At 40.5% G+C, this 14,167-nt stretch overlaps 2 protein-coding genes across 3 annotated transcripts in view; both read right to left on the reverse strand.

Annotated features, from left to right (window-relative positions):
* hycc1 (hyccin PI4KA lipid kinase complex subunit 1) overlaps positions 1-4,157 on the reverse strand; it is a 39,884-nt gene extending 35,727 nt beyond the window's left edge. The window contains exon 1 of one of the 2 annotated variants that reach the window (XR_008384537.1): positions 2,546-4,155. The gene's annotated coding sequence lies outside the window, so the exon portion shown is untranslated. Of the gene's footprint in view, positions 1-2,545 lie in introns of both variants that reach the window. The other variant, XM_053612641.1, reaches the window with a different exon arrangement.
* A 5,570-nt stretch (positions 4,158-9,727) lies between these two features.
* Positions 9,728-13,401, reverse strand: si:ch73-345f18.3 (uncharacterized). The gene is made up of 4 exons (XM_053613021.1): positions 13,240-13,401; positions 11,713-11,770; positions 11,366-11,575; positions 9,728-11,020 (listed from the first exon to the last, which is right to left on the reverse strand). The coding sequence occupies exons 1-4, from the start codon at positions 13,294-13,296 to the stop codon at positions 10,650-10,652; spliced, it is 696 nt and encodes a 231-aa protein (XP_053468996.1). The 5' UTR covers positions 13,297-13,401; the 3' UTR covers positions 9,728-10,649.
* Between the last annotated feature and the right edge of the window lie 766 nt (positions 13,402-14,167).

Genomic DNA, 14,167 nt, shown 5'->3' on the forward strand with positions numbered 1-14,167 from the left:
TAATTTTAGCATGAACAACACTGAAGGTAAATAAAAATTAACGTTTTATTGTTGCTAATATTTAGGGGTTTTCCCTACATATCGGTTTTAGTACAAATACTTTGTTTGAAAATGGATAAATAAGTCATTAAGTCATTTGTGTGTGTGTGTGTGTGTGTGTGTGTGTGTGTGTGAGAAAGATGTGTAAATATACAGGTACTCCATAAATAACGGGTGTTCAGAGAGCTCAAGCCAAAAGGGCTGTCCAGGATACCCTGGCATGCCAAAAAATAAATAAATAAAAATGGAATCATGCTTTCATTGGTCCTTCATTTGTACTCTTTAAAAATGATTCTTTTCCCGTTTGGATTTTGACTTATTATAACGGCTATATTTCAAAATAAATATAATCGCAGAGAGTGACATCACCGTGAATTAAACTCCACTGAATTGAACCAAATTACTGTTTGATGTTTTTGCCTTATACCACAGCACAGAGAGTTCTCGATTCTGATTGGTGCTGATGAATTTTCTAAAACAGTAGCTCGCACAGTAGTTCTGACTACAACTGAAGTCACTGGTTTATATTAATACGCTCATTCAAAACATCACGTCTACAGCAACAGCTCAATTTCTTTTCTTTTTTTTACAAACGAATGTGAAAGGGTTTTATTATACAGTTGCAATCAAAATTATTCAACCTTCATTGCAAATCAGGTTTAATGTCAAAATGTACAGACTTTCAGCTGTTTGCAATGGACAAATCAAACAAAAGGAATTGAAATAGTTCAACACAACGAATGCTTCAAGTGGTTTCCCCAAATTCAACTGAACATGCAACTTACAATGATTTCTCCAGTTTCAAAATTATTCAACCCCCGGAATAGAATCCCTCACAACAGCACAAATATGCAAAACAAGTGCTGTCTTATGCACACCTGATGCAACTAATCAAGGGCTTCATTAATTGCAGCAGGTGTGCTTGAGCTGGAACACATGAAATACCTGAACTGGCTAGGGGTAGAAAACATATGAAATACCTGGACGGGGCAGAAAAAGGAAGCTATTAACAGCTGCAAGCAGATTTCTGAGAAAGCAGGTTGCGAAAAACCCTCGAGTGACTGCAAAAGACCTGCAGCAAGACTTCATGGCAACAGCCACTGAGGTTTCCGTGAGCACAGTAAGGCACGTACTAAACGCAGAAGGTTTTCATGCCAGAACTCCAAAACATAAACCACTACTGACCCAAAAGCACAAGAAAAGTCTCTCAAAATCATATAAATAAGCCACAGAAGTTTTGGGATTCTGTTCTGTGGAGCGATGAAACAAAACTGGAACTTTTCAGCACGAGGGATCAGCGGTATGTCTTGAGAAAGAAGAATGAAGAAAGAACACACTGTCAACAGCATGGTGGTGGCTCGGTGATGCTCTGCGGCTGCTTTGCATCCTCTGGCACTGGAAACCTGCAGCAGGTGGAAGGTGAGATGGATTCATTGAAGTATCAGGAAATCCTAGGAGAAAACGTCATGACGTCTGTGAGGAAGCTGAAGCTTGGGAATCATTGGACCTTCCAGCAGGACAATGATCCCAAGCATACCTCAAATTCCACCAAGGCTTGGTTGCAGAAGAAGTCGTGGAAGATTCTACAGGGCCATCACAGTCACCTGACTTGAACCCCATAGAAAGTCTCAGGTGGGATTTGAAGAAGGCGGTTGCAGCACGCAAACCCAAGAACATTACTGAACTGGACTCCATTGCTCATGAGGAACGGGATAAGATTCCTCAGGAACGCTGCCAGAAACTATGCATCTCATTTGCAGCAGGTCATAACAGCAAAAGGACGCTCTTCTAAAGAGGCCTGCCATGAAGGGGTTGAATAATTTTGAAACTGGAGAAATCATAAGTTGCATTTTCAGTTGAATTTGGGGAAAACACTTGAAGCATTAGTTGTGTTGAACCATTTCAATTGCTTTTGTTTGATTTGTTCATTGCAAACAGCTGAAAGTCTGTAAAGTTTGACAATAAACCTAACTTGCAGTGGGGGTTGAATCATTTTGATTGCAACTGTGTAACAGTGAGGAGTTGAGAGTCACCAGATTCTTAAACCGGCGTCTCATTCTTGTGCACTCCCCCACCGCGATGACTTCATGTCCAGTCAGAGAACAAGCTCAGCTGTGCCATTTCATCATATACTAATCTTTCCCTAATGCAAAGCTACATTTCTAGTTTGGCTTTTCCTTCCCACTTAAGCCCACACCGTAAGTCTCGGAGTGACAAATCAGTACCACTCGAAACAATAATGAGGCAGCAGTTCAATCTAAACCAGGCGAAACTCCACAGCTTCACACGCAGCTCCTTCTCCTAAATAAGCACTCTTCTCCAGATGCTTTATACTTCCCGGCCAAGGACACGGATCAAAATGTGACTCATTCCACCGCGCAGAAGCCGGATGGAAATATTCACACTCGCCCACGCCGTACTCCACAGACCCTGACGGCTTCACGCCAGGAACGCACAGGAGAAATCCTACAGAGAAATATATTTATGGGGTTTAAAATATACTCACCGTGTCCAGCTGAAGAGAGAGACGCGAGACGGCACAACACACCCACTGACTAACCCTGCTCAACTCTGAAACCTCAACTCGTTTCCTGTTGCACACACACACTTCGTGCCCCACCCACCTGACTTCAGATCAGTAGTTAGGAAGCACAGGCACCAATCAGGGCACAGAGGGGAAAGGTTTGAGTAATAGCAGGGTGTAAATAAGAATAATCCAGCCTGGCTGCTTTTTCCTGTGCCGCTAGATGCATACCATTAATTTCACACACACCTCTCCAAAAGATCCCTCTCTCGACAGAGCGCTAAACACGGATATAAAAAAAAATAAAAATTCCTGCAGGAAAATAGAGTCCCAAAATGACACAGAAACAACCCTTGATGTCACTGCTTCAACTCTTCATGACCTCTACAGGCTGCAAACCAGAAGTACTGAATGGAAAAAAGAAGACTTAATATCCAGCAGGACGTCTTTGCTGTATAAAGCAGTGTCGAGGAAGGCGTGCGAGCTGCAGATGTTATTCAGCGAGTGCACCTGGAGGAGCGCAGAAACTCCCTGCTTTAAACATGTGCGTGAGACCGAATGACGAGGCAGCCTGCAGGAAAGAAAGAGCCAGGACCCTTCATATCAGTGGCCGAACAAACAAGGAGACGAAAGCAGAGGAAGGAAACGCATCTGGCAGGGGGGAGGGGAAAAAAAGAAAAAAAAAAGAAAAATGACGTTACATATCCAACATATCCAGCTAGACTATAGAAACATTTATATAATCTTCATTACTGCTTTCGTTAACATGATGTTTACATTTATTCATAATACATGACACTTTTATCCCAACTGAAATCAGCAGAAATTCGATTCGAACCCCGCGCCAAGACTAAAGCCCAGTTCGGACTGGACTGGTTTTACACGTAGACATGAGGCAAGTATTTAAAAAATAAATAAATAAATCTTTTTAAAGGCTGCACATAGATGCTTCTAGAAAGACTACATCATATTGTCCCTTCTACAGCATGCCCAGGTAATATACACTCAGACACAATAATAGGCACACCTGCTCATTCATCATTATCCAAATCAGCCAATCCAGTCCCTCCAGGATTTCACGATCTCAGAAAATAACCCGGAATCAAGCAAACGCCGCAAAATTCAGAGCAGCTTGGAATTTTTCAAAATGACCGTAGATTTCAGCCAAGACGCGTCATGTGACGTCATCACAACGCAGATTCAGTCAAAGCCCTCTTCAATTCACGTGCGTCAAACATGAGTACAGCTACAAGGTCTCATCTACCAACAAACATCACTGCAAAATTTCGTGCAATGGCAATTTCGCAAGTTCAAGTAGTCTGCAAAAAATAAATAAATAAAACCCACAGAAAAATCCGCAAATTGCCTTGCAAATTTATTTTTTTGCACACTCAAACACTTTTGGTCACAACAACCAAATAAAACTCGAAATCCTGTACGGACTGCCAATCACGTGCCCATGCATAAAATCAGATACAGAAAGGGGATAACGTGACTGCAGTGACTTCGACCGTGGAATGGTTGTTGGTGCCAGACGGGCTGGTTTGGGTATTTCAGAAACCACTGATCTCCTGGGATTTCTCTCACACACACACACACACACACACACACACACACACACACACACACAACCCCACCCCTCTACACAGAAAAGTGTGAAAAACATCCTGTGTGAGGCAGTTCTGCAGGCAGAAATGCCTTGCTGATGTGAAAGGTCAAAGGAGAATGAACAAAGTGGTTCAGTGGACAGGAAGGATACAGTAACTCAAATACCAACTCTCAAGGTTTGGCATGTTGTGCAACCCGAGATGCTTTTCTGTTTGCCACGGTTGTAAAGAGTGATCATTTGAGTTACTGCAGCCTTCCTGCCATGTTTTAATATACGACACCAATCTGAACTTTAACTGACCTGCATACACAAAAGCCTCCTGGCACACCCACTGAGCAGTAAGTTTAAAAATAAAACAGACACATCATCATGGATGAGATCGTTAATCTTTCAGATAATGTCCGGTGGAGTGAAGCTGTGAATTCTCACGTTTGATGGCTTTATCTGTGGAACTCACGCTAAATACATGCTCTAGTCTGTGTTTGTTTCTAAGCAACTCTGATGAGTAAGGGGCATTATCTTATTATTCATTAAAGCGCACCTATAATGGTTTTGAAACGTGCCTAGTTTTGTTTTAGAGGTCTCATACAATAGATTTACATGCATCCGAGGTCAAAAAGCACTTTAACATGCTCGTAATTTAAATTACAGCATCACCTTTTCCCTCCCCAGTGTCATAAACGACTCTTTAAATGATCCGTTCTAAATGATTTATTCTAAACTCCTCCTTTCAGAGAGCATACTCTGCTCTGATTGGTCACATGTCCTAGTCTGTTGCGATTGGTCTACCACTGTCAGCGAGCAGCCAATGAAGACCAGAGGCGGGGTTTTTGTTACATAGCTTAATATAGGAAGTAAGTCTGGAATTACTGACAACTCGTTTCAGCTGTTCAGAATCGGTTCCTTCTTTTGGGAGTCAGTAACTCCGTTTGTCCTGCGCTTTGATTTGTGAAACTTTGCAGACTTTTTACATTCACAAACAGCTCTAAAACACACATGAAAGGTAATATTTGAAAAATCATAAGAGGTGCACTTTAAAGCAAAACACTGGACTTAACTGGGTCTTCTCTTGAATTAATCATTGTATCATTATCCTCTGGAGGATTTAAACAAGATAAACGCTTGGGTCCTTGATGTTCACCATTTACTTTGTATTTCCTTCCGTTTATTTAGCAAGTAAACACCTTCTCACGTCAGTGCTTATCAACAGGTGTGGGACGGCCGGTGTTATCTACTGCATTATCAACCATTTCCATCTGTCCTTCTCGTACAACAGGCCAAAATACATAGGTCGAGTTAGCCTTGGTTTTCTGCCATACTTTCCACACACGCATGCTTATCCAAGGACTTTAACAGTGTTTAAATTCTTGCAAGAATACAACACAGAATTCTGCAAAGTGTTCATATGTTGCAACATTTTCGAGTTTCAGTGCCTCTGCATATTTATTATTGGTATATTACACAACATTATTTCCTTTCATGCTCTCCCAACTCTTGCTCACAACACTCACTCGTCCTTCTGTCTCCCCCCCCCCCCCACACACACACACAAACGCCACAGATCAGTGCCGATTTAAGCCCCTGGATGAAAGCGGGAACAAACCCTACACATTATATAAGGCTGAAAGCTTATTCAGATAGAAGAAATGCCATGCTTAACGGACACTGAAATGTCAGTGGGTTTGCCCTAATCCGCACACATTAGATGTGACATCTTTCACAAAAAATAAAGTATGAGAAACGCACTGTTTCCGAACGTTCAGGACGAGCCCGAGGACAAGCACGTTAAATAAGTAAGAATGAAAATGTCTCTCTTGGCTTAAAGACATCCAGTGAGAAGCAGCTCCGCAGGTGGAGATGCTTTGTTGATGATGAGGATGGCTTCAAACAGGTTTCAGCTGACAGGAACTCAAAAGAAGTAGCTCAAAAGAACCACTCTTTACAACTGTGGTGAGCGGAAAAGCATCTCAGAACAACAAGACACTGAACTTTGAGGTGGATGAGCTACAATAGAAGAAGACCACATCAGGTTCCACTTCTGAGGCTACACTGGGCACATACTCACCAAAACTGAAAAAGACCAGGCCACATTTCATTCAGTTTTGGCGAGCCTGTACCCACTATAGCCTTGGATTCCTGTTCTTGGCGGACACGACTGGAACCTGTGTTTCAGCGTTTCTTTTTTGGCCATGTAAAATTAGCAGTGTTCCATCACATGGCTTGGACCGTACTTCAGAAGTGTCCTCCAACAAATAGTTTCAAATGGATGTCTAAAAGAACAGTCTAATGTCTTCAGCACACGCTAGGGTGAGTGTGATAATTTTAGTACATGTAACGAAGCCCAGCACCATTCGAGTTCAATTTCCAGATGATATTATTGTACAAAGCCAGAAATAGCCTCTCTCGCCAAGACAAATATCCTCATCCATCAACCGCCAAGCCTGAAAAACCCCTGTAGCAAAACTATTCTCATGACTCTGATTCACACAAAAGGAAACTCAAGTTACCTTTAAATTAACCACATTAAAAGGTTCGAAGAAAGTCAGTCATTCAAAAAAAAAAAAAAAAAAACACTCCACAAAACATTAGACAGCATTTGTTTTCTAGACGTCTGATCGATCTTTGACGATGGAGTCCTCAGTGAAGACCCAGAGCCCTGGGATCTTCAAGCTTCAAACTATGGTAAAACCAAATTACAAGTCTGTAACAAATAACATTTGCATTTTACCCAGAGCAGTGGTGCTCACTGGTACAAATCGAACCTGCAAAACTGACCAGTGAGCTGGACAAAAAAAAAGAAAAAGAATCAATTGGCCACAACAGGACACCATGTAGACAAGAGGACAGGACAGTAAGTAAAAATGACAACCGTGCAATTAAGATTATAGAGGGCAAGAGGAAATTAGCTTTGCTTTGCTGAGACGTCAACGGGGTATCGGCAAAATAAAGAAAAAAAAGCTTTAATATCTTGTCGCTTCAGAGGGGAAATTATTAAAAAGCACATCAGAAAAAACTAATCACTGGTCACTTCAATCATGGGCATAGCCCCCAACCAACCAACCAGCCAGCCAGCCACTGGGCATCGCTCCCAGCGACCAATCGCTGGCCGGCATCGCTCCCAGCGACCAATCGCTGGCCGGCATCGCTCCCAGCGACCAATCGCTGGCCGGCATCGCTCCCAGCGACCAATAATGGATCACTCTTATTTGTCCCACGCTTTGTTCTTCGTTTTAGACTCTTGGCGATATTTACAATTAACAAAAACAAGTTACTTCCTCCTTAACCAACTACTTCATAACTTCTTACTCATCTTTATCTGCGTTCCTGCTTCGTTCAATAAAAAACACGTATTCGGAGTATCCTTATAAAATCTTCCTACCTTCACCTACCATGTTCTGTTATGCAAATATTCATGACGAAGCAATGAATATACAAGATTATGCAAAGAAATATGCAAATGTCCCCCTAAAAGAAGCTGCCAACACTGATTATATCACAGGGTGCCAACAATAGTAGTTAAGTTTATCAAATTATACGAACTAAAAAGCTCACACCGACACTGCAACTAAGCCTGAACAGATGGGAAAAAGGTTACCATTTCGAGTAAGGCTTCTTTTACTCCGTATAAACAGGTTTTTACTCAATATAAACACGTATGCAAATCCCATCTGACAGCTCGGTGTTGCGCCTCTGCCACTCTACAGCTGCCAATTATCTTTCCAAGTTGACTCACTAATTCAAAGACAGCTTTATCATTTTTATTTGCTTAAACGTACGCGCTTGTTTTCTAAACTAACCGTAAATGTTTGCTTTTGCTAGCAGCAGTTAAGGCGGTGGTGAGACACTCAGCTGCTCCATGTGACTCACTATATATCATTCTATCTACTAACAAGTTAGCGAGTTAGCATCTAGCTAAGATCATGTTCAGTTGTTAAACAAATACTCACGTTCATGCTATCTTCAGATTCCCTTCTGGACTGTTATCTTCCGTTTGCTTTCTTTTCCACCGAGAGATAGATATCCTTCACTTCATAAACGCGCCGCCTAAATAATTCAGCACCATCAACGCGTTCATCTTCGGTACTTTCACAATTCAAACTACCTTAGATTACGGGATTGTTTGTAACGGACAGCAAAACTAACCAATGGACGGTGACTATATAAAGCGCACGCAGGTCGCTACAAATAGCAGCCAATCAGATTCGAGTAAGGGCGGGACTTTTTGATTTCCATCAGTGAGGTAGGTTGTCGACGTTTTCATCAAGTCAGTTATGCAAGCAAGTGTGCAAATGTTGTAAATCATCTTAATTATGTTTTCAGACAACACTGACTATAATCATATCAAATAAAAAATAAACATAATCCTGATTTTAATTACAACTTTAACAAGCTCTGTATAAACTCTGTACAATAAAGAAGGCATTTGAAAACATAATAATGTGCTGTTTAATTTAAAGTGCTTAATCTGTTTTGGTCTTTATAATTGAATTAGTTTTTTATTATTATTATTATTTAATTATTTTTTTAATTCGTATTTTCTATTTATTTATTTTATTCTATATTTGTGGGGTTTTTTCCCTACTACATAATAATAAAATTCTAATGTTTTAATTCTAATGTTGTTTTTGCTCCTTGAATGTTGAACGAAAAGTGCTCTATTATTATTATAAAATAAAAGTTACATTGTTGGGTTTTTTCTACCAAAAAAGTTTGCACACCCTTAGTACAAATTAAAGAAAACAAACAAAAAATTATTTATACCGACATGACATTTAGTGTGGTAGGTACAGACAGATGTTCCATCATTATTACAAGCAACAAATCTGGTCAAATTGTGTATGTTAATAGAGGGAAAATACCAATGCAAAAGTTTGCGACTTCTCTTCTGAAAGTTATATAAATAATCTGTAATAATGTGCATGCTCTCCCTGCATCAATGCAGCAAATCGTTTTCATATCATTGTGTAGCTTTTTATAATTTTTTTAAGAATAAGATAACATTTCTACTAATAATTATAATACTAATATTACTATAAAAACTATTAATAATAATAATAATTGGTATGTTCCCCTTTTTGCTTAGCACGTTCGTCTCACTACTCCAGGGTCGGGGGTTCGATTCCCACCGCTGCCCTGTGTGTGTGGAGTTTGCAAATTTTACCCGTGCTACAGGGGTTTCCTCCTCTGGGGTTTCCTCCCCCAGTCCAAAGACATGCATGGTAGGCTGATTGGCATGTCCAAAGTGTCCGTAGTGTATGAATGGGTGTGAGAATGTGTATGTGATTGTGTCCTGTGATGGATTGGCACCCTGTCCAGGGTGTACCCCGCCTTGTGCGCAATGCTCCCTGGGATGGACTCCAGATTCCCCGCGACCCTGTAGGATAAGCAGTATAGAAAATGGATGGATGGATGTTCCCCTTTTGAGACAGAACGCATGGGGGATGCAAACTTTTGCAGTCGACAATATAATACAAATGTCACGACTATAACCAAAATAAAATGAGAGAAGGCTGCACAAACACATGGAACAAGAAGAACATGAGGCATATTTGCTTTATAGTTATATTTATAGATATCTTAATAATATAAAACATATCAATTCTTCATTCAATAGTAAATAGATGATCATCGATATATACAGTTAATCATATACGTAATATGTTTTGTACACAGGTCTATTACAGATATGAACTGATTACTTTTCCCAGCTTATGATTTATTTCTCTGAAAAACCCTCAGTTGTTGTTCCTGCTAAAAATGTACAATATATATTATAAAAGCATGCTTAAAACTTAAAGAAAGCTAGCTAATATTAGAAACAGAGACCAGCTGGAAGCCAAAACAGTGTAACAGAGATTTGTTTCCAAAAAAGGATATTACATACAGAACACAAATCATCCTAGAAGTATACAAAGACCGTCATCCATGCACCTCAAATACATTTAATTTCTTTCTTTTAATATCACAAGCCTACCTTCTCCACACTTCTCTACCATATATGAATAACACATATGCATATAAAAATAGTGTTTTTAATAGGGTTTACTGTAAGTGTTAATCAAAATCACGATATTTAATATCTTTCATATTTAACATTCCATAAATACATTAATATAAACATACATTACTATAAACCTGTGATTTGCCTGTAGAAAATTAATCAACACCTTCTGACCGATTATGTTCAAGAATTTAACAGCAACTTGGTATAAAAGCAACGCACTTTTATCTATATTCTAACAAATTTATCCTTCCAAATTCATTTTCGTCTAGTTTCACAAATATATATTTATATTTCTGTGACTGTAACCCTTTATCTATTCTATAATTTATCCTTTACTAAATATAGTGCTTTAAAAATAAGTGTTTCTTATATACAGTAGATTCTGGAGTTACAACGGTCAGTATATATTCCCTAAATCATCCTTCACTCATTCTTATTGTATCCTGTATTGTCTTTCCTACCGAGAAAGTGATTCATGGATTGACCCCAGACAGCAGGGCCACCTCATTGAAAAGTTTTCCGGCCTCTTCCCTGTAGCAAGGACTGAGCTCTTTAGCTCTCGATGCCTCACGCAGATTCTCCCTCAAGTTGCCTCCGAGTCGTTTACACTCCTGGTGCGTCTTAGCTTCCGTATTCACCTGCTGAGTCAGGCTCTTTTCTGATTTCAACAGCCAATTGATCATCTCCTCAAGCTTGGTTCCAGCCGCCACGATGGCTTTGACGGCTTGACACAGCTCCTTGATGTTCTCCTGCGTTCGCTTCAGCTTGTCAGGCACCGGATCGTCTGGTGTTACGGCCAAGCTGAAGTCATAGCCTTTCATCTGCATGCTGATCTGGTGGTCGTCTGAAAGATACAGATAAAGTTTAACCAAAATGCTGCTTAAGAGTGGGAAAAATGGGGTGGCTAACATGTATGGGAAATGTAAAACCAAGTATCTGAATTGAGTGCAGAAGTATTCACCTCCCTTGGTTTTTGCTTAGAGGAAACCATGTACCTGTTTTACAGTTTATCCATAAAAAAACATATCATTTGCACTTTTTTTCCATCCCCTTTCATTAAAATACATTAAACAGGATGTAAAAGGCACGCTCGATGCTACAGCAGTATGTTTACGCCGGTTTGAATATCCCGTTCCTGATCTGCTACTGCCACCTGATGGAGACTCAACATTAATGTGCTCTAACTCACCATGTTCATCCTTAATCTTCTGGAGGCACTCGGTCAGGCTGCTGTCAGGGGCACAGCGATAGCGGTACATCAGAGTTTTCCGCTTTTCCTGCATACACTCATAGTGTTCCTGCTGCTTGTTGAACGTTTCTGCAAAGTCAGAGAAGCGCTGATCCAGATCTGTCACACCAACGTGCCGGACAATAACCCTGCCACTTCTGTACTGGGAATCTGAGCAAGAACGTTGTGTGTGTCATGTTAACATTTAGGCATGTAATGGAACAACAACATGTTTTCAGATTAAGATAAAAATTTGTGAGTTCGCGTCATAAAATAAACAAAGACAGGTCATTTTTAACAGGACTAACCATTAGTAGGTGAACGAGATATTCTTGCAGACTCTGGTGCACCAAGTATAGGCTGTCTCTGAAAAAACAGTGATAGGTTACATTAGTTTTACAGTATGGAGAAAATTACGATTTACTAACTGTTCTCTGAACAGCCATCTATCCATCCATTTTCTGTACCGCTTATCCTACAGGGGGTTCCAGGGGGGTCTGGAGCCTATCCCAGGGAACTCGTGGCACAGGGTACACCATGGACACTCATCACAGGGCACAATCACACACATTCACACACTACAGACAATATGGAAATGCCAATCAGCCTACAACGCATGTCTTTGGAAATCCCCGAAGCATGGGGAGAATGTGCAGAGACAGGATTAGAACCCCCAGCCCCAGAGGTACAAGGCAAACATGCTAACCACTACACCACTGTGCCCCCCGTTCTATAAACATACCAGTTCAAATCTGAGGAATTTAAGGGGTTTGAAATGATGCCAATCACACTGATGTGCTTCTTATAGACAGATTTTCATTTGATAATTTAAATGACTTAAAAACAAGGGTAAATAATGCAATTTAGTTTACCCCTATATGTTAATCAATACATAATAATAACTAACAAAAATGTGCCAACATCCGCACTGCCTCCGGTTGTGTTTTGTTTTCCTCCATAGTCACGCCAGGGGTTAATGGTTCAAATAGACAGGGCAGAGGACCTGCAATGCTATCTATTGTGTCTCAATTTAGCCCTGGGGATTCAGGAGAAGAGAAGTCCTCTGCCTCATCTGCAAACTTTTTGTCACTATCCATCTTCATTGTGAGTGTTCTGAAGGCTCCCCGCCTTTCGCTGCCACACCCACGCCCACTCCCCCTCCCTTCTTCGCACAGCCATCCACACCCATTTCATCTACATTGAGAGTTAGACTTGAGCTGAAAGAGGGCGGTTTCATGACCCTTTAAAGTGGTTGTAATTCATGCATGAATTTATAAGACTCGCATCATAGTTAAGGTTAACGCTTCATTAGTTTGTGATTAGTACATACCTTAACTCATCATTAGTCCATATTTAAGTAAGTATTTATTCAGGTATTCGTGCATGATTATTCATATACTGTTATTCTAAAGTTTTGCCAATAAATATAATGACATGTTTATCTAATGTTTGGAATATTTGAAAAGTGTACACATAAAACAAATCTGTATCAGATAAAAGGGCGAGACGTGATTTATTCTACACTGAAAGGGCTGTGAAAAGTTTAAAAGTTGAAAAAATACTTTATACTTTCTTCATAGCTACTACACTGACATGTTTTGGGTCTTCTTTTTGGATATATTATATTATATGCAACATATTTGTTTACTTGGCAGTAACTCTGAACTTTACAGCTACACTTGACTCAGTTCATTCTGAATAAACTGAATACAACTCTACTTCTGCACACTGTTTACACTACTGATAAACACACAAAGAAAACAAACTGTTAGTTTTTTACTAGTGTAATTCCTCTGTCTTTAATTCATTAAATTATCCTGGATTAAGTGTCTTACCTCTTCCTCGGAGGACAGACCTTGAAGACAGCAGCACAGAGAGCTCAAACAGTTCATTTTAAGGGGAGAAGAAAGTACTTTTGAGAGAAAATGGTGTGAAGTGTTCGCGGGGACGTCAGAGTCACGAGGACCACGTGATCGAATTCACCTGCCAAACGTGTTTTACCGTTTATTAAAGCAACAAACCACTAGAGGGCGTTTTTTTTTTTAACTTCCATTTTGGTGATGCGGTCACAGGTCTGTGTGTGTGTGTGTGTGTGTGTGTGTGTGTGTGTGTGCGCGCGCGTGTGTGTGCGTGTGTGCGTGTGCGTGTGCGCGTGTGTGTGTGTGTTTGTGTTTGTGTGTGTTTGTGTGTGTGTGTGTTTGTGTGTGTGTGTGTGTGTTGAAAGCTTCGAAGGCATCTTAGCCGATCAGTATTTAGAACCGAAATTACAAGCAGTCAACGTCCACTTTATTAGGAACACCTATAGGCCTAGACCTGCTCATTCATACATATACAATACAATCAGCCAATCATGTGGCAGCAATTTAATGCAGGAAATCACGCAGATACAGGTCAAACATCAGAATGGAGAGAAATGTGAAATCTCTGACTGTGGCAGTCGGATTGGTTAAAGTATTTCAGAAACTACTGATCTCCTGGGATTTTCACACACACACACACACACACACACACACACACACACCTCTAGAGTTAATGGTCCTGTGGGCAGAAATGCCTTGTTAATGAAAGCGGTCAAAGGAGAATTGGCAGAAAAGACCAGGTGACATTTTTCCAACCTGCTTTCTTCCAGCTGCCCAGTTCTGGTGAGTCTGTACCCACTGTAGCCTTAGATTCCTGTTCTTGACTGACAGGAGTTGAACCCCATGTGCTCTTCTGCTGTTGTGGCCCATCCACCTCAAGATTCGGTGTGTGTTGTGCATTCTG

This window comes from Ictalurus furcatus, chromosome 24 (genome assembly GCF_023375685.1).
Source record: "Ictalurus furcatus strain D&B chromosome 24, Billie_1.0, whole genome shotgun sequence".
NCBI classification, from domain to species: Eukaryota; Metazoa; Chordata; class Actinopteri; order Siluriformes; family Ictaluridae; genus Ictalurus; species Ictalurus furcatus.

Excerpts from the sequence above, each read along its gene's own strand:
- si:ch73-345f18.3 (XM_053613021.1), bottom strand. The coding sequence starts at position 13,296 with ATGAACTGTTTGAGCTCTCTGTGCTGCTGTCTTCAAGGTCTGTCCTCC. Across the intron at positions 11,576-11,712 it reads ATCTCGTTCACCTACTAATG|ATTCCCAGTACAGAAGTGGC; the intron begins GTTAGTCCTGTT and ends GTTCTTGCTCAG. Across the intron at positions 11,021-11,365 it reads GAAGATTAAGGATGAACATG|ACGACCACCAGATCAGCATG; the intron begins GTGAGTTAGAGC and ends TGTATCTTTCAG.